This window comes from Furipterus horrens, unplaced genomic scaffold (genome assembly GCF_987537825.1).
Source record: "Furipterus horrens unplaced genomic scaffold, mFurHor1.1.pri manual_scaffold_3, whole genome shotgun sequence".
Taxonomy (NCBI): Eukaryota; Metazoa; Chordata; class Mammalia; order Chiroptera; family Furipteridae; genus Furipterus; species Furipterus horrens.
Genome location: NW_028327173.1, coordinates 153,867,025 through 153,892,135, shown reverse-complemented (window position 1 = coordinate 153,892,135; position 25,111 = coordinate 153,867,025). Strand labels below are relative to the sequence as shown.

The window sequence follows — 25,111 nt, the reverse complement described above, 5'->3', positions numbered from 1 at the left end:
AAAGAGGATCTCTAAACAAAGGAGCCAGTTTTGTTTGGTTTGGTTGACCACCTCATTTGAGCAGAATAAAAACAGCAAACAGAAAAGAACTAAGTGAACAAATATTCAGCCTCAATTTCTTTTCATGTTTCAACTTGAATAGATCTTTTCAGTGCTCTGGAAATTTTTGAGAATCCCTAGTCTTTTTCCTCATTTTATATTTTATTTAAAATTTCATAACTTATCTGAAATTTGTTTCCTAAGGGAATTGGGTTTTCCTTTGGTCCTGCAAAGAGCTACATTTTTAAATCTAAATTGAGACCACGTCGTATTTTTCAAACTGTCAGCCCCTGGGTCCCCCCACCCCCACCCCAGCCGTTTGCTGGGGCTCTGTTCTGGCCAGGGTCACTTGAGACCTGGAAATGAAAACTCGGAGCTGCTTCCTAGGGCGCTGCTAGGTACCTGTGCTATGTGCTTGATTCCAATGCCTGTCTTACATGTTCTTGTAGATCTTGATGAGTGTGCAACCAAGCAGCACAACTGCCAGTTCCTGTGTGTTAACACCATCGGCAGCTTCGCATGCAAATGTCCTCCTGGCTTTACCCAACACCACACCGCCTGCATTGGTAAGTGGGAGAGGAAAAGACCCTGTGTGGGGGTATCTATCTATTTGAGTTGTTCTGCTGTTAGAATAAGGCAGAAACACACACACAGAAAGTGGGAGTCCCTGCATGTGTGTATGTGCATGTGAACATGTACATGTGAAAAGTTACAGGCCCTTCTTGGTCTTTTCTAAATGAATCATCCCTCTCTCTGCTTTTTAAATAACACAAAGAGGGCTTTGAGGAATTTTACCCCTCCCCTTTTACCCACTCTGTCTCTTATAGATAACAATGAATGTACCTCTGACATCAACCTCTGTGGGTCAAAGGGCGTTTGCCAGAACACCCCTGGAAGCTTCACCTGTGAATGCCAGCGGGGATTCTCACTGGATCAGAGTGGCGCCAGCTGTGAAGGTGGGTAGGGTCCTCAGCTTGATCCAGCTCATGGGTACTTGTGAGGTGGCCTGTGTGACTATCAGTACCTTCATCATCGTCCTCTATGTGCTATCACAACTGAACACAAGGGGGGCGGGCACCCACCTGAGGATGGGAGATGTTTTGTCTGGTTTGCACAGGTCCCATACCTTAGAGATCCCATCTTTTGCTCCTGTGCTTGATTGTGTCTATAACACATGACTGTCCTAGGTATTTCTGCCCAGTTACTGATTTGATCTAATAAGGAATGACCTAGTCAAGAAAAATAGCTAGACTCCTGAATTTTATTCACTAATTTTCTGGTCATTGGATTCAGAGGCATAAAAGGATTCCCCCAATGTGGATTAAACATGTGAGGAATAACACTTCTGATAATATATGATTAAAATTTTAAACTATCTTTTAAGCATTTTACCTTTGTATTGATACTTTTTTGTTTCTAAGTTTGGCACAAGTAAGCAAATATAAATAATTTACACAGCTAATGCATAAAATGCCTTTGTACTTTGCATTAATTTCTTCATTTTTATTTGTAGACTTTACTACAAATAAAACATTCAGGGATATCTGAATGTTTTTCTCTTCTTGGAATTATCAAAACCTGCAGAGTAGACATTTTTAAAGTTTTGGGTGGTAGAAAAAATTTTTAAAATAAGAACAGTCATGGGGATATAAAATACAACATAGAGAATATAGTCAATAATATTATAATAACTACATGTGGTGTCCATAGGTTCTAGACTTTTTGAGGTGATTGCTTCATGAGTTATGTAAATGACCAATCATTATGTTGTACGCCTAAAACTAACACTGTACGTCAACTGTAACTGAAAAATAAATTTAGAAAACATAGCTCAGAAAAAAAAAAATAAAACCCATAGAATAGTTTTTTAGGGATCAGAATTCTTATTAAAATTGCCTTCTGCTTTGGCATGCGTATCAATGTTGCTTCCAAGAGTGCCCCTGAGACGAGTGGGGCGTGGCTTACAGGCGGCTCTCCCTCCCTTTTCAGACGTGGATGAGTGTGAGGGGAACCACCGCTGCCAGCACGGCTGCCAGAACATCATCGGCGGCTACAGGTGCAGCTGCCCGCAGGGCTACCTCCAGCACTACCAGTGGAACCAGTGTGTCGGCAAGTACTCTTCCCTTGTGAGCAGGACGAACTGCCTGGCAGTCAGAATGCTCCTTTCTTTCTGAAAATGTACTCTCACCACAGAAGCAACAGATACTCATTTAAAACTGCCTTAACCTAGTGGAAACCAGAGGGAAGTTACAGCCTTTGCAAAATAGCAAACTAAGAAAAAAAAATGATGGAGTGCACATCAGGGCATTTGAAATTAATTTGTTTAAGTTTGTTTCATTGATTGATTTTTAGAGAGAGAGAAAGGGAGAACAGAGGCATCAGTTTGTTGTTCCACTTATTTATGCATTCATTAGTTGATTCCTGCATGTTCCCTGACCGGGGATCGAACCCACAAACATATCATATTGAGAGGATGCTCTAACCAATTGAGCTACTTGACCAGGGATTGAAATGAAAAATTTTAAGTCAACTTATTGATTCCCAATATCCCCCTGCCCTTCTGTTGCATCACCAATCCTCAGCCCACACTTGACTTCTGTTCACATCAGGGGCTAATAAAATCCTACTTCTGACTGAAAAATATCAGCCAGCCAGAGGCTATTATGTGCAACTTTTGGCCTGAAGATGCAGAAGTGGTTCCATTTAGCGCTACACATCTTTGGGGCAAAGGGCAAGCAGCAGACACAACAAGTTTTTTCAAGATTGCTAAATTCTTTTGAAAATTAAGGGAGACCCACAGGCTCTCTCATTAAATTGAAATTATGTCATTTTTGATTGCACAATGTCATGGGAAAATAACTCTTAACCCACATCAGAGAATTCAGACACTGTGAGTTTAGAGGGACCCCTTATCCATCCAGCAGCCCAAGATCGTTCTTTTCCTGTTGAGGACCAGAAGACCAAGGAGGAAACTAATCTGTCCTTCCACCGGTCTGGAACGAGAGCCCTGATGCAGGGCTGCCTTTCAAGCATCACAGTCACTTATTTTTTCACTGCACTGAAAGTGTGGCACTTGGGTGACCTGTTCTAGCTGCCACACGGTTGGGTACAGAGTCCTCCTTAGCAAAGTGAAGAGAATTCCTGTTTCTGGGTTGGGGGACTGGAGGTGGCTACTCTGCATTGTGATGCTTCACTTTATTTCAGACAAAGACACATCATTTGGTGTGTTTTTGTTTATGAAAATTGTGTCTCTCTCATCTGGTTTGATTCCTAACAAGACAGTTTTGCAGAAGTGAGTAGGGTTGGCAAAAATGACCCCAGTGCCAGAGGAGTTTAGTCTGTACATTTTGCTGACCAGCTATCTGGTTTTAATAAAAATGCCTTCATTATCATCAGCTCAGGGAGGTCTTGGATTTTAATCACCAGATTCTGTCACTGTGCACAGAACTGTCAGAGTGAGCTTGTAGTGTCTGCCCTTATTATACTGTAGGTTCCTTGAATGAAGTTAGAGCTGTGGGGAAAGGATAAGAGATGCAAGGTCTACCACTCCGGGGCTTACCCTCCAGTCCCTACTCTCACTCCTGGGTATTAGAGGTCTGCCCTAGTTGCTCAGGGATTCTACTTTGGCCCCATGAAGATCACTCCTGCCTGGGAGTTATATAAGTTGATTAAGATGAAAAAGAGGTTTGGGAATTTCTGATGCCCAGAAGATACCAGTCCAAACTGGGCTCAGAATTCTTGAGAATTATATTCTGGTTATCCAGAATGAGTGTGGCCTTGGGTGAGGATGGCTTCCCCAGAGCCATGTAGAGCAGAGCATATCTCTTGAACTAGCCCCATTTAGGAAGCATAAAGTTCACTCTGAGAGGTTGGATGGCTTTGGAACTAGGGGCCACTGGATTTCATTGCTTTCTAAGAAATATCAAGCTTCCAGTTGGAGTCAAAGTTAACCAGTTTTGACCTAGAGAAAGATGAGTAAAAGAAAGTCTATCTTACATTTTGGAATTCTCCTAAAAGTCCTTCCTTCATGCCACAGTTAACACATACTATGCAAGTCAAAGGCCAGAAACCTTTGATTTTAGAGGATAAGATGGGTAGGTTTCAATCTGCTTCCAAGGAGTATTTTTTGGAGACTCTAAGGCTGTTTCAGTAACATTAGAATGGTCTCTTTTTTTAAAAAAAGAACAAAATGCTCACCAATTTAAGTACCAACTGAAAGAATAAAACAAAGATTTTGGAGTGCAGAAAAATTCCTTGTGGAGCCATTTGCTCCTGGGCGCACAGGATGAAAAACGTCAGGAAAAGTGAAAAAGCATGTTAGACAAATTGTGGTGTTTGTACATTGATTTAAAGAAAAAAGGGGGAGAGCACAGAGTATTTTCAAGCTGTAAACATTGATCATTTGTCAGTTTTTTATCTTAATTCCACTCCATTCCACCTCTCCAACCCAGATAAGCAAGTTTAATTTAAACTCTTTTTTATTCTCTGGGAGGAAAAAAATGTAAAATAAATAGGAAAGAATGTGAAAGGGGAGGGGGAGAATTCTTGACCTGAATAGGTATTTGTAGTAACGCAGATAGATGCTCAAAGTTAAAAAGAACTGCAGAGATGATCTAGTCTGACCTTATTCTGAACATACAAATCCTTCTCTTACCTCCTTGGTCATCTGAGTTTGACTTAAATACCACCTTGAAGGACACTCACTTTCTCCCAAGGTAGGCCCATCTAGAAAACTTTAATTCTTAGAAATGTCTTTTTCATAGAGGATGAACTTTTCCTTCCTCTAACTTTTAGCCATTGATTCTATTTCTGCATCTTAGCGAGGGAAAAAGCAGAATAAATCTAAGCTCTACATTGACGGGTCTTTCCTCACATATACCTACCGATGCAGTAGAGATTTCATCAGCCATAATCCCAACAGGAAACAAATGGCTGAGCCCAACCAAAAGCACAGGACAAGGGAGAGGAGCCTGTCGACAATGTATACAGCTGAGCCTCCTGGGACCGAGAGCAGATGGAAAGTCTGGCAATGGACATGGAGGGGCAAGGAGGAGACATCCAGCTGAAGGGTGGTCTCTCCACCAAAGTACACACCCTCGGTTCTTCATTCACTCTTTGGTGCCCACAGTCTCCATTGGTCTCTATTGCACACCTCATGTCTAATTTAAAATATGGGGAAGAGAACACAGACAATGGCATAGTTCATTATTTCTGTTCTAGGAGCCTTGGAGCCTAGGCAACCTTGAGTGGGTACTGGAGAGTCCTTGGATATAAAGGATCCTCAAACAGACTCAGAGCCAGGCACTGGGTCATAGCAGGCCACTCAGTGAATGACTTTCTAATTGTGTATCTACTCCTCCCTGTAACCAGACACAGGAAAGATGGAGGGAAGGAGACAGGGAGAGAAAGAGGAAGGGAGGGAGGGAGGGAGGAAGGAAGAGAGGGAGGGAAGGAAGGGAGAGGAAGGAAGGAAATATGAACATTATATATACAGGGGTGGGCAAAATTAAGTTTACAGTTGTTCATATGGAAAATAACACAATAATTAATAAATAATGACACAAGAATAAACTGTGTTTCACATACTCACACCTGTAAGCCTAGATTCGGCCACACCTGTATATGTAAGCACACTGCCCCCGGCACTTTTACTCACCTGTTTTCCTAATTAAAAAGACAGGTATTTTTTTAGAAGCATTCTATCTTGTTCTTTATAAATGAATGAAAAGACATTTCTAAGATTTAAAGTTTTCTGCGTGTAGCAAATAAGGTAAGGCTAGTTAAAGGAGGAAGGATGTACCAATTTACATGGAGGCGAGTCTCTCGAGAAACATCGTGGCATCAAGAAAAGCACTCGGCTGTCAGAGCCACTCAGCCCTGGGTGTGCGTTCCGCCCTGCCGCTGCCGCTACTGGGAGATACAGGGGGGCTTTCTGAGCCTCACTTTCTTCATCTGTAAAACAGGGATGGTAATACCCACCTCGGGGATTGTTAGGGAGGTGAAAGAAATGAATGTGAAGTACCTAGTATCCGGTCTGTCAGAACGCAGACCTCTAATAAATGTGAATGACCTTTTCCCTCCTCCCTTTCATTGGAAGTATTGATGTTTGCTGAGTGAAGAAAAGGCCAATTTACCTGCATTGAAATGAACATCTGCCTGAAAATGGGCTGCAGAGATTAACAACGGTCTCATCAGCAAGCTTCCAACCTGCCCGATGGAGGCAGGTCTACAAAAATATACTGGATATTTCCAAAAAGTATAAATTAGAAATAATGAGAAACTCAAGGTTTTCTCCCTTCCACTTTATTTTTTCAAAGTTAGATTTTCTTTTCCTGTTTATTATTATCAGACTTGGCAGGTCCCTGTGGGTAGCCAATCTGCACCATCTGTCTCTCTTGTGGGTTTTCTAGAATCATTGTTTGCAAAGTTTGCACAAATCTCTTCCAGCTATACTTAGCTTTAGATATGACCCAGACTCTCTGGATGGGAGGCTGGTTTGGATAAGGGGGGCCCATTCAGAGATGGGAGCAGACATACCAAATGATACTATTCATCCCCAGGACAGGCACCGGGGGTGGGGGGTGGGGGGCTTTTACAGATCTTTGAGAAGGAAATCTAAGGGGGGCAGACACTTTTTGCAGGACGCCAGCCCTTACCAGCCCTGCATATCCTGAAAAAGGAGGACTAGGAGAGCGGCCTCCAGGAACGTGTTGGTCTTCGCTTTGGAGAAAGTCATACCATTGCACAGAGGACTGCATGATTCCTTCTTTCCCTCCCACCCGGAACCCTGAACCTCAGCTACGAACCAGCCCCATATTCTTAATGGGGTGCTCGTGTTCGTCTTCAGAATGCCATCCTCTCATGCACTCCACCTGGTGCATCTCACCTTGTCAACCACAGTTGTTCACCACATGATAAAAGTGCATGTCCACATCCATATCTTTTCTTTTTCCTCTCCTCATCCCAGCCACCTCTACCTGCCCTACCCTCCTGAGAGCCTAGCTGAGGGCCAGCTGGCCAGCAGCAAGTGGCCTGACCCAGACTCCTCAATAGAAACCTTGGGCTGAGATCACATTGCCTTGTCTTCTGGTTCTTCCTGCAGATGAAAACGAATGCCTCAGTGCTCACATTTGCGGGGGAGCCTCCTGTCACAACACTCTGGGGAGCTACAAGTGCATGTGTCCCACCGGCTTCCAGTACGAGCAGTTCAGTGGAGGGTGCCAAGACATCAACGAATGTGGCTCTTCACAGGCCCCCTGTAGTTACGGCTGTTCCAATACAGAGGGCGGCTACCTGTGTGGCTGTCCGCCAGGTTACTTCCGGATTGGCCAAGGGTAAGCACTGCTATTTGTGGTCCTGGTTGGAAACTCTCTCATTTGTAATAAAATTAAGTGTATTTAACTCAAAATGACCTATTCTCATGAGGAGAATTATACATTTTATAATCCTTGAGTTAATTTTAGTTAGCTCTGCAGAAGTGTTAGGTTATTTTATTTGAAAGGGGACATCTAGATATCTAGAAATTTATAGTCAAACAAAATAATGAAAGTGCATTGTGAAGACCTCAGTAGATGACTTGTCTCTCTTGTTCTCTCAATTTTCACATCTTGTTGGGAAGTGACTCATTTCTTAGGGGACACAGCGGCTGACCCATAGAAGAGCTGGGCTCACGTAGCTTGTCATTGATGCACTTTCTTCCTGGGCAAACAGGATTCTATCTGAACTTAAAATGCCTTCTTGTCCAATTCCTGTTAGGATAAATCAAAAAGATTCGTTCTATGAGGTCCTTTAGAGTTTTAAAGTATGTTTTACATTCTGGACTTCAATTTACATTAAAGTTACCAAAAGAGTATTCTAATGAGAATTAAAATAGTTATTATATTTTCCGGGTAAAATACTTCACTGCATCGTATGTGTGTGAGTTGGGACAGGGAAGACCTCTTTTTATTTTACTCAATGTTTTAAAAATTTGGTGGTAGCTTTTCAAAGTTTAGGTCTTTTTCCATGCTGAGTTCATCGAGAATTGAATGTCTGTCGAGTTTTGGCTATTCTGTGAAGGATTTCAAATTTTAACTTTTTAATTAGGGACACACAGACATTAAATATACATACACATATATATTCCCTCACACACACACACAAAGCTATATATTTCACATTTACATACATGTATTTGTCAAATTGTTAATTTAGTGGTCTTCGATTTCTTGACACAAATATCAAGCGATTCATTTTGGGTCTGCATAGACTTGAAGGTAAAAGAATGCTTCATGGGAAACATGCAGAGTGCCAGCCATAGGACGCAGGTTCCCAGATGTCTGTGTCAGCTCTCGGGAGACTCATTCTTTATAAGTTTAATGCCAGAACCATTTTCCCAGCAAAAAATTGTGACACTCCACACTGGCTTCTGGCCAGTGGGGCTTTGTAGTCACATTTCGTGTAAGTGGTGTTCCAGGGATATGAAATATTGGAGAGGCATCCCGAGAAAGGAACCAAAGCCTGCAAATTTGGGGTTTGCCTTTCTATAGCTGAGTCATTGTGTGATCGTAGACACACACACACACACAAGATGAGCAGTTACCATTTCATCCGTTTTTTAAAAATTCTCACCCGAGAATGCAGTTATTGATTTGAGAGAGAGAGAATGAAGGGGGCGAGGGAGAGAGAGAGAGGGAGAGAGAGAGAGAGAGAGAGGGAGAGAGAGAGAGAGAGAGAGAGAGAGAGAGAGAGAGAGAGAGAGAGAGAGAGAGAAAGGAAAACATTGATGTGAGAAAGCTACATCTTGATTACCTCTTACATGAGCCCTGACTGATGAGCAAACCTACAACCTTGGTATGTGCCCTCACCAGGGATCGAACCCACAACCTTTTGGTGCATGGGATGATCCTCCAACCAACTGAGCCAGCAGGCCAGGGCTCATTTTGTCAAATTTTAATGTTTCTATACATTTCATATTACAAGGTGAAGAAAGAGGAAAGGAAATGTATTGGGCTCTGGCAGAATTGCAGAAAATAGTATGATCCAGTAAACTGCTGGAAAATATTTTTTAAAATATTCTGCTCATTGACATTGTATAGTGAATCTTAAGGGCATAAAGGAAGATGGGTTATAAAGAGTAGGCCAACTAATAAAGAAAAAGAGATAAATAATATTTATTCTACATTTTGACCCATCAATAGAGATCTACCCGTTTATAACAATTTTGGCTTCTCTATGAATCACTAGAGTGTACCAGGCCCCAAAATAAAGATTCTTTTAGAATCATTCAGATATTTCAACACGTTTTGAAAAGGGAGCCTAGTAAATACATTCCAAGTGGCCTATGAAATAGTAAGCAGAATAAGAAAATAAGGTGAAATATGCAAGCCTCCCTCCATAACTTGGCTTTGATAACTGAAAGGCGAAGAAAAACAGCTGAACTAGTTCTCTCTTGGGCAATGGGTTTGTTTGTCCAGCCTCACATGAGTCAGAGCCAAAGGCCCCAGTGGTTTTGAATGACTTGAAACAGTTTCCCACAGTTGGACAAGTTCTGAGACATGTATTTTATACATTGCATATCTTCACAATGTATTTCTAAGTCAGCCTCAGGTATCACCTGGAGTTTTCTTCATTAGCTTCAACCCAAGTGAGAGGTCAAATAATAGGAGCGATTGCTCAGAAGCTGGAATTATGAAGAGTGATGATAGTGGTGGTGATGGAAACGAAGGTGGCAGTGATGGTGTTCGTTAACTGGGAAGAGGACAGGAACTGAACAGTGATGTCTTATACCTTTCTCACTCCCATGGAGCCTATTTCATAAAAAGAAGACATTTTTATTTAACCTCCCAAATCACATGGTCTTTCCTCATTCCCTCTTCTTCTCACTTCCACTCCATGTCCCTTCCCCAGCATAAGTACAGCAAATCACCTGCCACATTAGGTTTGGGGGATGAAGGGGCAAATCAATATGCAAAATAGGGCCTTGAGAGATGAGAGAAAAGTCAGTAAACTCAGGGAACTGGGAATTAGAGGTCAACCACAGAGGACTTTATTCTGCTTCTCAGAGCCAGCCAATCATCCAAGGGACATATAGTCAAGGGCTGAATGTCACCAAGCAGGGTCCAAGCTTCACCAGAACTCTCACGCCACCTCCCTATGGCCCACTTCTAATGACAAATGTCTGTGCTACTTTCTACCACAGACACTGTGTTTCTGGAATCAGCATGAGCCGAGGAGGCCCAGAGCCACCTGCCAGTGGAGAAATGGATGACAATTCACTCTCCCCAGAGGCTTGCTATGAATGTAAGATCAACGGCTACCCCAAACGGGGCAGGAAACGGAGAAGTGCAAACGGAACAGATGCCATCAACATCGAGGTGGGTCAGAAGTGGTTTCTTCTGATGTCTCCTATTGCAGAAAGGCTTTCCACATTCCTGTGGTTTCCTCCAAGGATACTCCAAAGTGAGAAAAGGCTCCCTGGGGAGAAAATCCAGACATTCCCTGAGCTCTAGGCTGCATTTTACCCACGTCTGTGGGGCTCTCTGGAGTTTCTTGCTGCCTTTAGGGAGTGGCCATTCAAAGGTTTTCACATACTTGCTCATTTCCTCTGTCTCGCCAAAAAGAGAGCCAAACACCTCCCCAAAGCCTGCTGAAAGGACAAGGTCTGAACCAGAACAGCAAGTGGGCAGAATAGCGAAGTGACATAGTTAGTGCTCCCTACATGGGGACGCCAAATTCTGAAACTAGAGGCTCCTCTCTTGAAAAGAGCCATGTGGAGTGTGAGGGAACTTGGATGCTAGACAAAAACAACATGGAGCTCAGGCAGCCTGGTTTTCTTTGCCTGCGGCTGCTGCAGCCTTTCAGTCAACTCAGAAATGCACAGATATTCACCCAGGCCTCTGGCTCCTGGCCCGGGGAATCCAGCACATCTGGTCCCAGAGAGGCAAGCAAGAAGCCAGGTGTAAAGCATTGAATATTAGCAGATCATCAGAGTCAGGAAGTAGGTTCATAGGTGTGTCCTTCGGAGGAAATGGTTTTGCATCCATGAACAAAATTGAAATTGACTGGTTCTTTCTTAGCATCCGTGCTGCCACGCATCCGCTGTGGTTTGGGAAATGAGATAAGTCTTTGGAAAGAAAATAATCCATTAAAGCAGTGGTTCTCAGATTTGAGTGTGCATCTAAATTATCTCAAAGGCTTGTTGAAATGGATTTCTGAGAGACACCCCCAGGCTTTGTGGTTCAGTTGGTCCTGGGTGGCACCAAGAATTTGCATTTCTAATTGATTCCCAGTTGATGCTGATGCTGCTGGCCGGGGGAGCACACTCTGAGACCCCTCCCTCTGCATTAAAAGACCTCTAAATACAAGTGATTTCAACTTGACTTTATTCTGGCATAAGTTTAATATTTTTAATATAATAAATATGTACCAATTGAACACATTGATGGTTTAAACAAAGTGTTTTATGAATACGCCCTTTCAATATAGTTTATAAACCTGAGAAGAAAGTTGTATTAGTGTGAGAGCCGAGTCACTTTTTGTAACCTTGGAGAATAAGTGGTATATTTAACACGTTGCTATGTGTCTTTTCAGGATCAACCAGAGATAGAAGCCAACGTGAGTCTTGCCAGTTGGGATGTTGAGAAGGCAGCCATGTTCTCTTTCAATATTTCCCACATCAGTAACAAGGTCCGAATCCTAGAACTCCTTCCAGCTCTTACAACTCTGACAAATCACAACAGATACTTGATTGAATCTGGAAATGAAAATGGCTTCTTTAAAATCAACCAAAAGGAAGGGATCAGCTACCTCCACTTCACAAAGAAGAAGCCAGTGGCTGGAACCTATTCATTACAAATCAGCAGTACTCCTCTTTATAAAAAGAAAGAACTTAATCAGCTAGAAGATAAATATGACAAAGACTACCTCAGTGGTGAACTGGGTGATAATCTGAAGATGAAAATTCAGATTTTGCTTCATTAATTCACCATCCAGAGACCAAATAATTAAAAAACAAAGATAGCTAGGTAGAACTGAATTTTTCCCCCAATCAGAATTTTATATCATAGGTACAATCTTTTACCACATCAATTTCTATATATAAGCACTATTCTTGTATTATGAAAGCAAGGTACAGGTGATTACCCTACTTCAAAACAACCACTTTCTCAGGCTTCTCGTGTGTGTAGCTAAGCTACCATGTCAATATGTGTTAATTCTTGAAAACTGGGATGTGTATTTCCATTGGGGGGGTGGGCCATTCACGCGCATGCACCATCCTTTCAACAGACGTACAGGAATGTGCTTTCAATTGATGGACTGTTCTATGTTTTCAGATTTTTAAACTTTGCTTCTCCAAATAAAAGTACTAGGTTGGCCATTTCTGATATCTATTTGGTGCTAGTAAATTCTCAAACTAGATCATAAATGCACTGTAATATTTACACAACTTAGAAACCAAATTACAAGTGTTCAGCTCAAATACTTCATTAATTTCAATCAACCAAAGTTAGTTCAGTAGCTTATCTCAATTATGAGTATAATACATTACATGTAAATTAAGTGTGTGTATACTGTAATCATGCTATTTTTTATCATTGAAACATTTATAAACTAGAATAATAATGCCCTTAATATGAGGGTTTGTAATGGTGCTTATTAAGACCAAAGACTTGTTAAATGTGTACACCAAATGGTATTGAAATTTCGGTGACTGGCCTGCACGTGCATGGAGGCTTGGGAGGACCAGGACACAGCCTCAGCAGCCGGAGGACCAGTGCATCCTTCATCACACCTGTGCAACCTGCCAAGATTACCCTCGGTCATTCTTGTCAACAAGGGGTCCATGTCATAAATGTCACAATAAAACAGTCTCTTCTTTGTTCAGTGTTCCCCTTGGCTCTGTGTTCTTGCATGGATGTGGGATTGGAGGGGCCATCTGGAGGCTAAAGAAAGTCTCTTGAATTTGAATTATCCAGGGTCTGTTACTTACAGCTTCTAAAGGTGCCAGACGTATAACCTCTATAAGCGAATCTTAACATATTTGAGTCACTCCTTTGTTTTATAGTTCACTGAAGACACATTATGTCTCACCAGTAAGAAATTTAGATTGTAGCATTATTTTTAAAACATGACCTAATTATTCCAGTGACTTTTAAACTACTAGATTTAAGCACTTTAAAATATCAAGTTTAGTCGCTGTCTCAGAGCACATGCATTTCATTACAAAAGATTTATCACGCCCCTTCCCCTCAAATATACACAGTGTTGGCAAGCCTTAGGGGTCCCAGCCCTCCTTTCCCCCTAAACATCTGTTGTTAGTCAGTGCTAGTCTAATTACAAAGGGATAATTCCAAACTGAATCCAATTGAAGGCTATAGCTCTTGTTTTCTGAATGTCATAACTTGAAAATGCAGTTTTATTTTAAGTGCAATATTGAATATTTAACAACGAAGCTCATTCAAATGATATGAAATGATTTTTATTGGAATGATTTTTATAATCCCGAAGGCCAGACAAGTAAAGTAGTAAAAATAAAGGTAAACGAGATTGCTGCAAGCAGGACACAGACAAGTCCTCTCCAAATCTAAAAGGAACTAAGCTAAAGAAGATGGAGCAGGTATGCTCTGGGAGACAAAACCGGGGTCAGTTGGTGTGGAGCCCAGTTCAGCACATACCTGCCTAGTTACGGAGCTACCCTCAGAGAAAAAAGGTTTCCTTGTGATGTGGTGACTTCCCCGTCACTAGCTGGAGGGTTTCAGTCCAGACATAATGTCGGCTAATGGACAGGATGCCTTCTTCTACCTGAACGTCTTAAAGTATTTTTTATATCTCTTATTTTGCCATCCAAAAAATCTTGCTCATAATAGGTGCTCAACAGAGATGAGTCAAATGACTATTTTGGAAAGGATTTGTACCTTGGTAAGGAAGTTAAAATTGTGACTCAAAATTTCCTTCTAACTCTGTGCCTATGGTTCTATGATGGAAGTGTACTAAAATTGTTCGAGAAGAATATATAGCATATGGTAAACGACAGCTTGCATGTACGGAAAATGTCTTTGATAATTTAACCAGAACTGCATTATATTCAGTAACGGATTTTCTTTATAACAAACAACAGAAGAAAATAGAGTTGGCACATAGTAGATCACTTTGATATTTTTAATAGTCTCAGTCTGGATTTTATTTATTTCAGAGCCAACAATTTTCAACGGCATATTTTCCATGTTTCTGACTGCAACAAAACATTTTCCTCATTGTTCCATTGTAAATATTCCTCTTGTTGGAACCCTTATAATCCTGAGACTTAAACCTGTACCTTTTGTTCGTCACCTTTCAACTTTACTTTCAGTGGTTGAAGAACTTGGTTTTGTAAATCTCTGAGAAGCTTGCAAACGTCTCGTCTCTACCCCCAACCCATTTCATTTGCCAGTAATTATTTTGTAAGTAGGGTTGAAATGAACTCAGCTGGCCTTGTGAAATGTTAAACTTGCACAAACAACTACATATTTGTTCAACAAATAGCACTTTACTCAGCCAAAATTGCTTTGGACATTGCCATTACAAATACTGTTAAACTTCAGAAATCATGTTTGTAAATTAGATGAGCCAAAATAAAGGAAAATTAATTTGATACTATATTATATACTTAAAAGTCATGTATCTATAAACTCTTAGAAATTTAAAAATCATGGTAGCTTTGTCTACAGAATGCACTTTATTCTGATTTAACTATAGTTCTTAGAGGTATATTAGAAATGTAATTATTAAATGGTTTAAGGACATTGCTTTTAAATGCTAGCAATTATTACTGGGAGAAGGATTAGCTTTCACATACGTAGCTGAAGACAGTTATTTCCCCTTTGCCAGTTTTAATTAACACTTTGTTTCAAAATAAAAAGGCAAACTAATTTACTTCATTATACTTTTTGAAACCCAATGTGAGCCTAACATTGTGTATTGTTAGGAAAGGGTTCTCAGTATTATTCCAAGTTTAGAATTAGAAAAAAAAAGAGCTGTGAAATTTATTTTGCAAATTTCCATATGTATCTGCGACTGGGTTCATTTATGGGGTTGGGTCTCAATGAAAGGTTCTGACTTTCTCACAACTGTCTGTGTAAACATGATGGTCTTGTACATTTGACATCCGACATACATTTGGCAGGACCTGGCAATATCACAAAATCTGTTATTCCTACTAACTGCTAATGAATCCAAAATGGGTTTTTTGGCAGACGAAATCATAAACCTCTTTTTAGGACATGGGCTGTTTTGCATCCTTGATTCAAGCCTGAATTACGGCCTCTACAAATGGATGTCAGTTTCATTTTTACCCTTGGGCAGTGGAAGGTGCATCCTCTTTAATTGAATGATGTCATAGCTCAACTCTTTGCTCTCTATCCGTTGTCATTTTTGTGCCACGTAAAGTAATATGCATTGTTATTTTTGATCCTTGTAACTATTTCCATTTCATAAATAAATGCAGCATTCACCCCTCTCCACTCCTTTTTGCCTCAGGGGTTGCTTATAGTGTCAGCTAGAAGGCATCGCCTCAGTGTTTCTAAAATCCTACCTTAGGTTCAGAGCTTAGCAGAGGGCAGCTGCTCCATTCAGCACCTCCTGGGTAACTTCCATATCCCACCTGACGTGTGCTTTGCAGCTGTGCTGGGAGTTGCAGAAATCAGAAGAGGTCTGTTTCCTTTTTAACAGAAAATTCTCTCTGGGGGAGAATTAAATCAAACCTGAATGATTCGCTTTTGCTTCTACTGGAAATGGAGACATTTGAAAACATCCTGATGATAATCACGCATCCCAGGGGGCCCACCAGCTATTAACAGAAAGAGGTCACAGGCCTGTGTTGTTGTGTCTGCATGGTGAGCTCTGCTCCAGTGTCCCCAACAGCTCTGCCAGGTAGAGGACCAGACCTATCAAGAAAGATTAATGGGACATTGACATGTCAGAATTTCAAAGGCCTGGCAGGCTAGATTGAGTTTGTGTCTGTGTATTTTTGTTGCTACATAACTACATAAAATCACCGTCATGTGTTGTTCAGCTTTTCTGTCTTCAGATTATAGCCCTTCGGCATATTCACTGCACTTCCCTCAGGCAGTCCTGTGACCCAACTCCAAGGATTCCAGGTAGGGTTACAAGCTCCTCCAGGCAGGTGCTTCCTCCATGACTGTAGGTTGCCCATAGCAGGCTCTCTTGTGAGTAATTCACAGTGAGCAGTAAGCCTGAGAGTTAGTCTGCTGCAGAACAGGCTTCTCAGGAGCAAATGGTTCCTGATTGTGCCCACCCACACTGGCCTCATGTCCCCTGGGAAAGGACGTGGAAGCTGGGGCACCATTCCTAAAAACTAATGCTCTTGGTCTCAAGTATTTTTTTCTCAGGGTCTGTGATTCTTGGTTCACAGACTTTTGTCTTTTATTGTCTTGTTAAGAAAGTTTGTTGAGAGTTCAGTCTGGTCCTGGGGTCCTCAGGAGCACCCAGCCCAGATTTCTACCACTTAGGACATCTGAGGTCAGAACACTGTTCAACCCTTAGTTCCCTTTCTAAGTTATTCATCCAGGGCAACCCCTTGATGTGTCTGAATCTTTTTCTCATCATCAGTATTTTGGGGTTAATAATAACACCTTCCCTACAGGGATAAGTATTGGCTATGATGGTTAGATAGATTATAGATAGATAGGTAGACAGATAGATGTAGATATCTTTTAAATCTAACGCCTCTAGTGTGAAAATCATTTGTCAACAGAGTCCATCTGAAACTCACCGCAATCTTGGGTAATTATAATGTTCATTGTTTATGAGTTCAATTGTCTTGCCAAAGGTCTCTCACCTTAAAGAGGTAGAACTGAGACTAAACACCCCAGACATTCTGATGACAGAGCAGGTACTCACTTCATTGTGTGGACCCAAAGAACAACTAAGATACAATATATGAGAGCAAAATAGGAACCTGTCAAGTTACAAACTACATTTCTGATTCAAGATCTAGGTTGCTCTCTGTTCTTCCAGCACCCAGGTGAAGCCCAGGGAGAGAATGAGCCAGACCTTGCTCAGCCCTCAAGCTCCCTGCTTCCCCCACCTCATGCTCATCGTGAGTTTATCACCCACTTCTGCCTCTCCCGTGTCACAGGAGAACTCTGATGGCAAGACTCTGCTTTGTCCTCATAGCTTCATTGCCCAGCTTGGTGCCTGGCACATAGCCGGCACTTAACATGTGTTGAATGGATCAGAGCCTGAGATTAGGAAAGGTAAAAATACAAGTGAAAATAGGAAAACCCATTTCTTCTCTATGTGACCCCTTCCTCTCCTTTTTCTTTGTTTTTCTCAACAACTATTTTTTGAGCACTTTCCTTGTGCTACCTGCATGTAGCACTAGGGACAAAGGTGAATGAAGCCAGTGTCTAGCCTACAGAAACGAGACGTGAGTGGGCACATTGTCATGATGAAGCTGCCAATCACCAGTTGCCCATAGCTACAGCTGTTTTCATTGTATAGCACCTCTCCACAGATGAAGAACGTTAAGGTAGTACTCCTCATGATGGGCTTACTCATGATGGACAAGATCTTCCCAATCAAAAAACAGAGTAAATATGGTCTTGAACTTGCTGCAACTTTGCCATACTTTCTTCGGGGGTGGAGAATCCAGTGACTTCCATTGGGATGCCTGGACCTTCATTTCCAGATCATAGCCGTAGGCTCACGATTCATCTTCGGTTATGACCTTCTTGAGGAAATCTGGTTCATTAGCACTGGTTTGAATCAAGTCATTAGCAAATATAGCACACTATTTCTTCTGCTCTGGTAGCAGAAGCTGCGGAACAAATTTTGCCATGACGCATTTCATACCAAGGTTCTGCATCAAAATCTCTGATGCAGTAGTTTTTGGAATCCCCAGATCAGCTTCTAGTTCCCACACTGTCAGTCACTGATCTTTGCTGATTGCAGCCCACACACGTTCAACATTCTCAGGTGTCCTGCTTGTTGCAGGCCTTCCAGAATGTGGGTCACTTTCAACAGATTCTCAACCATCTTTGAAGTGTTTGTGTCATGCTTCTATTTGTGCTGCCCTCATCACGACATCCCCAAAAGCCTTCTGAATCATCTGAATAGTTTCTGCAGAGGAATGTTGAAGCTTAATGCAGAATTTGATGCAGGTACGTTGCTCTACTCGCTCGTTTTGAATGTGATGGCCACACAGCACACATGCTCACTCAATGGTGCCTACTGCCCCCACTGACCAGTACAGTGAAGTTGTCACTGTTCACGCATATGCATTCCAGTCCTCTCTCCTTGGCTGCCAGGTTATATCAATGTCATGCAAACTGTTCTCGGTATATTAACAATGGCTAGTTTTTCAGAACAGACCTCATATATAATACACATATATACATATACCTGGGTACATACATGTAATCACACATATACACAACATATGTATGCAATTACAATCACAAGAAGCAAACTTTATTGCATTAGCCACTGATATTTTGGGATTATTTGTATTTATTATATTTATAAATATATATGTGTACTTATACATATGCATATTGTCTAGGCTGTCTAGGGTCATACACATATTTATAGATTTTATTATCTTGACTAATACATATATATATATATGTATGTATGCATTAGGTTAATTCATATATATCCACTTTTTCACTACAAGGAATCCATATCAACCTTAGCAGCACATTGAAATGACTCAGGGAGATTTTAAAAACCCCAATGTCCAGCTGCACCTCACACCCACTGACTCAGAATCTCTGGAGTTGAAGCCCAGCATTATCAGTTTTAAGAGCTCTCCAGGTGATTCCAATTTGCAGCCAAAGCTGAAACCACTGCTGTAAATCTTTAGGCCCATTGTGTGGTTGCCTCTCACTCACGCCCCCAACTGGGGACCTGATGTGCAACCTAGTCATGTGCCCTGACTGGGAATCGAACCAGCGACACTTGGTTCGCAGGCCGACGCTCAATCTGCTGAGCCACAGCAGCCAGGGTAAAATATATTTTGAATAAGAATGCTCAATTATATTTACATGTACTTCGTGTGCGAAGGACTTATCTGGTTATAGACAAGTGATGAGTCAAGATGGAGGCATACACACGCCTTACTTCCTCATACAACTACAGCAAAAATTATAACTAGACTACAAAACAAATATCACCCAGGATTGGAAAATCCAGCTGTGTGGAATTCCAACAGTCAAGAATTTAAAGAAGCTGCCATCATCCAGACATGTAGGACAGAGACGCGGAGAAGCATGGAGAGACGTGAAGAGGTGGAGAGGTGGCTGTAAAAACCGGTGGGGTTGGGGCAGCGGGAGAAACTGCAGGATTCTTAAGAGACTCCTCTTAAAGGGCCCACAACAGTCTTAGGACTCACACAGACCCAGGGAAACAGCTGGCATACAGGGAGAAAGTGAAGTGACTGGCAACAGGGTGAGTGCTGGGGGACAGCTCCCTTTCCAGCAAAACTCCGGAGGACAGGCAGAGGCATTGTTCCCTCTCCAATCCCTACCCCACACAGCGCCTACAAAAGAATTCCCATAAGACTGTCCCCTGATTTCATGAAAGAAACTTTAAAAGCTAGAAGGGACTGGCAAGAAATATTCAAAGTGTTGAAAAGCAAGGACCTACAACCTAGACTACTCTATCCAGCAAAGCTATCATTTAGAATGGAAGGGCAGATGAAGTGCTTCCCAGACAAGGTAAAGCTAAAGGAGTTCATCATCACCAAGCCATTATTCTATGAAATATTAATGGGAATTATATTAAAAAATAAGATAAAATGATGAACATTAAAATGGCAATAAATTCACAATGATTAGTAATTGAATCTAAGTAACAAACTAAGCAAACAAGCAGAACAGAAACAGAATCATAGATATGAAGATCATTTGGAGGGTTATCAGCTGGCAGGGGGAAGGAGGAGAAAGAGGGAAATGGTGCAGGGATTAGGAAGCATAGTTGGTAGGTACAAAATACACAGGGGATGTTAAGAACAGTGTAGGAAATGGAGAAGCCAAAGAACTTATATGCATGACCCATGGACATGAACTAAGGGGGTGAATTGCTGGAGGAAATGGGGGTACTGGGTGGAGGGGGCAAAGGGGAAAACATTGGGACAACTGTAATGACATAATCAATAAAATATATATTTTTAAAAATGTGAAATAAAAAGGAAATTTAAGTGTTATGTTACATTCAATGCATGTAATGAATTGCCTTATATGGAATATAGAGACATCTATTTTGATTAAGAAAAAAATCAATTTCTTTTTGTCTCTGCTAAGTAAATGTTAAATAATACTGAACCAATATTTAGTTGAAGGCATGAACTCACTGGCCTGCCTGGAGCAGCCACACGTCCGCTTAGCTGGCCTTGACGTCTCCTGGAGCTGTCCTCAGACTTTGTTGGGCACTGACAGCTGCCAATGTTGTCAAAAGGAAGATTATGAGTTTGAAGGTCTGGGGTGGGCCTGTGATTCTTCATTTCCAGCAAACATCCACATGATGCCCATACTGCTCCAATAAAACTTTATTTACAAACGCAGGTAGCCAGCCCATAGTTTGTGGTTTGAATTTTTCAAATATGACTTCTTTTGGTTACTGAGTGTTTCTGGTGCCCATGAGAAGAGTCCCTCACTTGCCTTGCCGTAGTCCTGGCCGTCAGGACAGCCTGCTGCTGCACTGGCAGTGGTGACAGGCTGTTGCTTATCGTTCCTGGTCCATGACCAGTTTATTCGCACTTTGCTTTCTAAACCATGACTTATGCCCCCCAGCCGGCTTCTACTCCACACCCCAATTCTCTTCTCACATAAAATGTGTTCAAAAGACCAGAATTTTAAGAAGATATTGGAATGTGTACAAATCATATATGCTGTTTCTGAAAATTTTAGTTCTCACTGTATGAAATTCTTATATCAGGAAAATTATTTTTTAATGCTTTATTATCATTGTAGATGTTACGTTTCCTGATGGTGCTTGTGTGTGTGCATGTGAGTATGTATATATATATATATATATATATATATATATATATATATACATATATATGCATGTGTGTGTGTGTATATATATATATATATTCCCTTTTTAAATGAAGTCCAAACATTTAAAAATTTTTCTCAGATGGACCCTCATGAAAAAAAGGTTGCCTCCTAATGGGTGGATACTTATTCTCTACCTATTATCCTCAGAATATTTGTCAGAAGAAGTTAGGAAATATACTTATATGTAAAAAGCATGTCAAACACTGTCAGACTTAGGAACTTCAACTTCCTATTCAACAGTGGAGGACAGACTGGTTTTTTGAACAAGCTAAACCAGCTTCAGATAATCCATCATCCCTTCATTGCTCTTATTTTTCAAATATGTGTCCTCTTTTTAAAAACACATTAACACAATTCCCAAGGACTCAACATACCAGTCTAATGAGATCGTCGATCCTCATCAACTTAGTATTTTATCATGGGCTGAAGTGCTTAGCAACATCTTCTAATTTAGAGATCTCATTATACATCTCATGTCTATGGCTTGTTTATAAGAATATGAAACTAAGTCACCTCCAGCATGGTTCCCTCACAGTCTGTTTCCAAAGACCTCAAAAATCGGACCTCTCCCTTCTCTGTCTGGCTTCTGCTCCATCGGTTACAAACCACAAAAGGACTTTTATCCAAATAGACACACCCATTTACTCACTTACTGAGTAACAAGTTTACACAAAAATACAGTTTATAGGATGGGGTGGCGGGAAGCCAAGGAGCTGGACCTTCCAGGAAAGGGTCTTGAAGGAAGAGAATGAAGGGAGGTGAGTGATGGGACGGGGTGGCAGGCGGCCAAAGAGGGGAAACCATCACCAAGATGGCACAGGACATGAGCTTTGCTTGTTTCCAGCCAATATAGTTTTGCTTTTTAGTAAATATTTACTGATATATTCTATGTGTTTTCACTGTGCTAAGCTTTATGGCAAATACAGAAGGGGTCTACAACATTAAACCACTACTCAAGGGGTTTAAAATCTAGTGACGAGATTAATGAACATTAAACCACTCCATGGGAGAGCATGTACACACAAGATAACAGAGAATATTTGGTTTCTACAACGTCCCAATAACTTCAGAAGTATCTTATTTATATCTCATAACCATTCTACAAAGTTAGGTACTATTAAGCCCTTATTACCAATGGAGAATCTGAGGCCCAGGAAGGGTAAGGAATCATCCCAACATCACACAGGTAACAACTGGCAGAGATGGATGCAGTCCTAAATTTCTCTAGCTCTGTTTTGGTCAGGGACAGTCTTGGTGGTTTAACCTAATCAAAGTTTACTTCATGCCTGCAGTCCACCGGTGTTCCTGGTTGGCTCTCCTGGGAGTTACTGTCCAGGCGAAGACTCAAGAATCCATGCCCCTTCCCTCCTGAAGCTCTGCTGTTTCCGATGTCTGGCATCCCAGGTTGTCTGTGAAGAGGAGGAGCAAGTGACAATGGCACGTGAGATACTGTAACAACCCCCATCCAAAAGCGCTACAGATCACTTCCCTTTCATTGACCTGACTAGTTTCAGAGCCCCAGTAAATGCAAAGGGAGGGGGAAGCGGAGTGGCTGGGTCACTGTGGCCCAGAAACAACCTGACCGGTGGAAGGAGAGCAAACCTCTTTGCCTGTCAACTACCCCTCTCTGCACAAACTCCAAAGCCACTAACTGTCACACTTCTGAATCATGCGAGGAAGAGCTAAATTAGGTGCTGCTAAATTACAGGTCCTGAAAGAAGCTCAAGGAGTGGGAGAGCAGAACTTTGAAGCACAAGGAAGGGAACCTAAGTAGAGTCCCAAACAGTGGCTATGAGGAAGGCATTTCTGGCCGAGGAGTACCAGAGTAAACGTGCAAAGTTGGGAGGGAATGATGCGCTCACAGTCCTGCTACGACATCTTTCTATGAGGTGTACCAAATGCAGTGATATCTGTCACAGACTAAACTCCCAGGGGAGGGCAGCTCCTGAAAAGCACAGGGCTCATAAGTGCTTTTCAGCTGGTGCAGACTGTAGGCTTCCCAGGGACTTCTCAAAATGTAAATCCACAAAGGCCAGGGACCACGTTTTACAGTTGCATTTTGATACTCAGCACCTAGAACAGAGCAATTGCTCAGAAATGATGAATTGTCAATGTTGTATAGACAAGGATGGGCTTTTGAAAAATGAGCCAAGAGGTGGGTAACTCCAGGTTTTCTAGTTTCGTTGTCAACTATGGCTTTTCATGACCTAAAAGGAGTTGTAAATTCCTTGACTCGTGTAACATATATCTTTTCCACAGAAAAAGTCCTTAAATTCAGTAAGGGAGTATACAGCAGAGGTGGTGAAAGACCATTTCCATCACAAGTGTTGGTGAAAGCTTTTTGGAGATGGGGCAGCCACCCTTGGCTTTTATGGAGAGAATATCCTGAGTAAGGGCACTGAAGCAGGCAGTAGGGCTAGCTGACAGGAAGAGTCTGGGACAGGAGGAGTAGGGTCATGAGGTGTGGCCATGGAGAGGCTAGAATGCCTCCCTGGACCAGTTTCGAATGCAGTGGGCTGAATGGGGGATATTAGGAGTGCTAATCCAGCAGGAGTGTACAGGACTGTCTGAGGCAGTGGAACAGATCAGGAGGGCTCTGACTTCCCTTTTTCCATTGCTCATTTACAATCACTTGGCCAATGCCCCCTTATCTTGATGGGCATTTAGGCATGAGGGCAGGGGCTGTCTCTGTCGCCATCCCTTGCTGAAAGAATGAAATCCTGCAGGAGTTCAGGCAGGAGACCTCAGCCAGGTAGAAGGGGGGAATGGACTCAAGAGTCACGTGAGCTGAGCAGTCCTCTTCCCTGCATTGCTGTTCTGTTGAGTGATCTAAGGAAACTAGCTCCTCTCCTTGTCTTTGTTTTTCCATCTTTACCTGGTCCCTATATATATAAGCACTGAGAAGACAGAACTATAGAGGAGGTTATGAAGGACTAAAAGTGCTTGTATAAGACCTTGTTAAAAGAAAAGAAAGGTGAAGCCAATGTGACAGGGACTCCAAGTCTCACGGATGGGTGACGTCTTAAGGCCTTAATGGCCATGCAAGCAGGGCCCTGTGGGAAGATGGGAGAAGTGGAAACAAACAACTGAGTCCATGGTGTGTGTGTGTGGGAAATCAGTGGTTATAGACTGTGGCATTGCCCTGGTCGCTGCAAAAGAATAGTAATATCAAAAAAGGAAAACTCTTTTAAGCTTGTAAACAGCTACCGGGACAGAGGCAGCAGCAGGATGGGTGGCAGGTCTGGGCAAGGAGGTGAGCTTCAGTTGGCACACCTGTGAAAGGAAGATGCCTCATTTGGGCCTGAAAGCTGCCCTGGGTGACCTCCCATGTCTGCCTGCTCCCCTTGCTCCCTCCTCTGAGCAGTCAGAACCCATGGGAATCAATGATTAGGATGGCCCAGCCCATGTCACTCTTCATTCTTCTGGTTTCTTTAGGGACACAGAAAGGATCTGGGCAAGAAAATGGAACCCAAGGTTTGCAACTGGAGTTTCTAATTGGGCACCTCCACCCCAACATGACCTAAGAGATGTGAACTCCCTTCTGAGAGGATTGACACAGGACTCTGTGCTCCAAGGTTCAAAAAGTCCTGCAGCTAAATTCTAGGCCAAGTGAGGTCTTGTGCATTTGGAAAATACTTTCCAACTTGCAAAGCACTGTCATGTGGGCATGCTCCCCCCAAGAGCAAGGCTGATAAACAACCTGATGAGCCCAGGGTCTGGCTGCTGTGTGTTCCAAGGGAGTGGAGGCCTTCCTGACCATGCGAGGTGCCCCACACCCTCTGTCCTCCCTTTCTCACAACCCCCAGAGCCCCAGGGAGTGCTAGAGGAGATGAGCTAGTGCTCAAGGCTCCCAAGTCTGAGCAAACCCCCGGTCACCTCCTCTGCCTCCCACCCACGGCCAGCTAAGAACAAAGATGCTCCCAGCTCAGATCTGTGTCTGGAGCCAGAGTCTCAGAAGAAGGGCTGAGCAAATTGGGTCAGACTTCTGTGCTGGGATGGGAGATTCCTTGGAGTGATGGGGTATGCGTCAG

General features: G+C 42.2%; 1 protein-coding gene across 1 annotated transcript in view; it reads left to right on the top strand.

Annotated features, from left to right (window-relative positions):
• FBN1 (fibrillin 1) overlaps positions 1–12,903 on the top strand; it is a 226,274-nt gene extending 213,371 nt beyond the window's left edge. The window contains exons 60-65 of the mRNA XM_090270572.1: positions 489–605; positions 867–995; positions 2,029–2,148; positions 7,142–7,373; positions 10,220–10,394; positions 11,611–12,903. Coding sequence (XP_090126698.1) covers positions 489–605; positions 867–995; positions 2,029–2,148; positions 7,142–7,373; positions 10,220–10,394; positions 11,611–12,000 — 1,163 coding nt within the window. The 3' untranslated portion in view covers positions 12,001–12,903. The remainder of the gene's footprint in view (positions 1–488; positions 606–866; positions 996–2,028; positions 2,149–7,141; positions 7,374–10,219; positions 10,395–11,610) is intronic.
• The last annotated feature ends 12,208 nt before the right edge of the window (positions 12,904–25,111 follow it).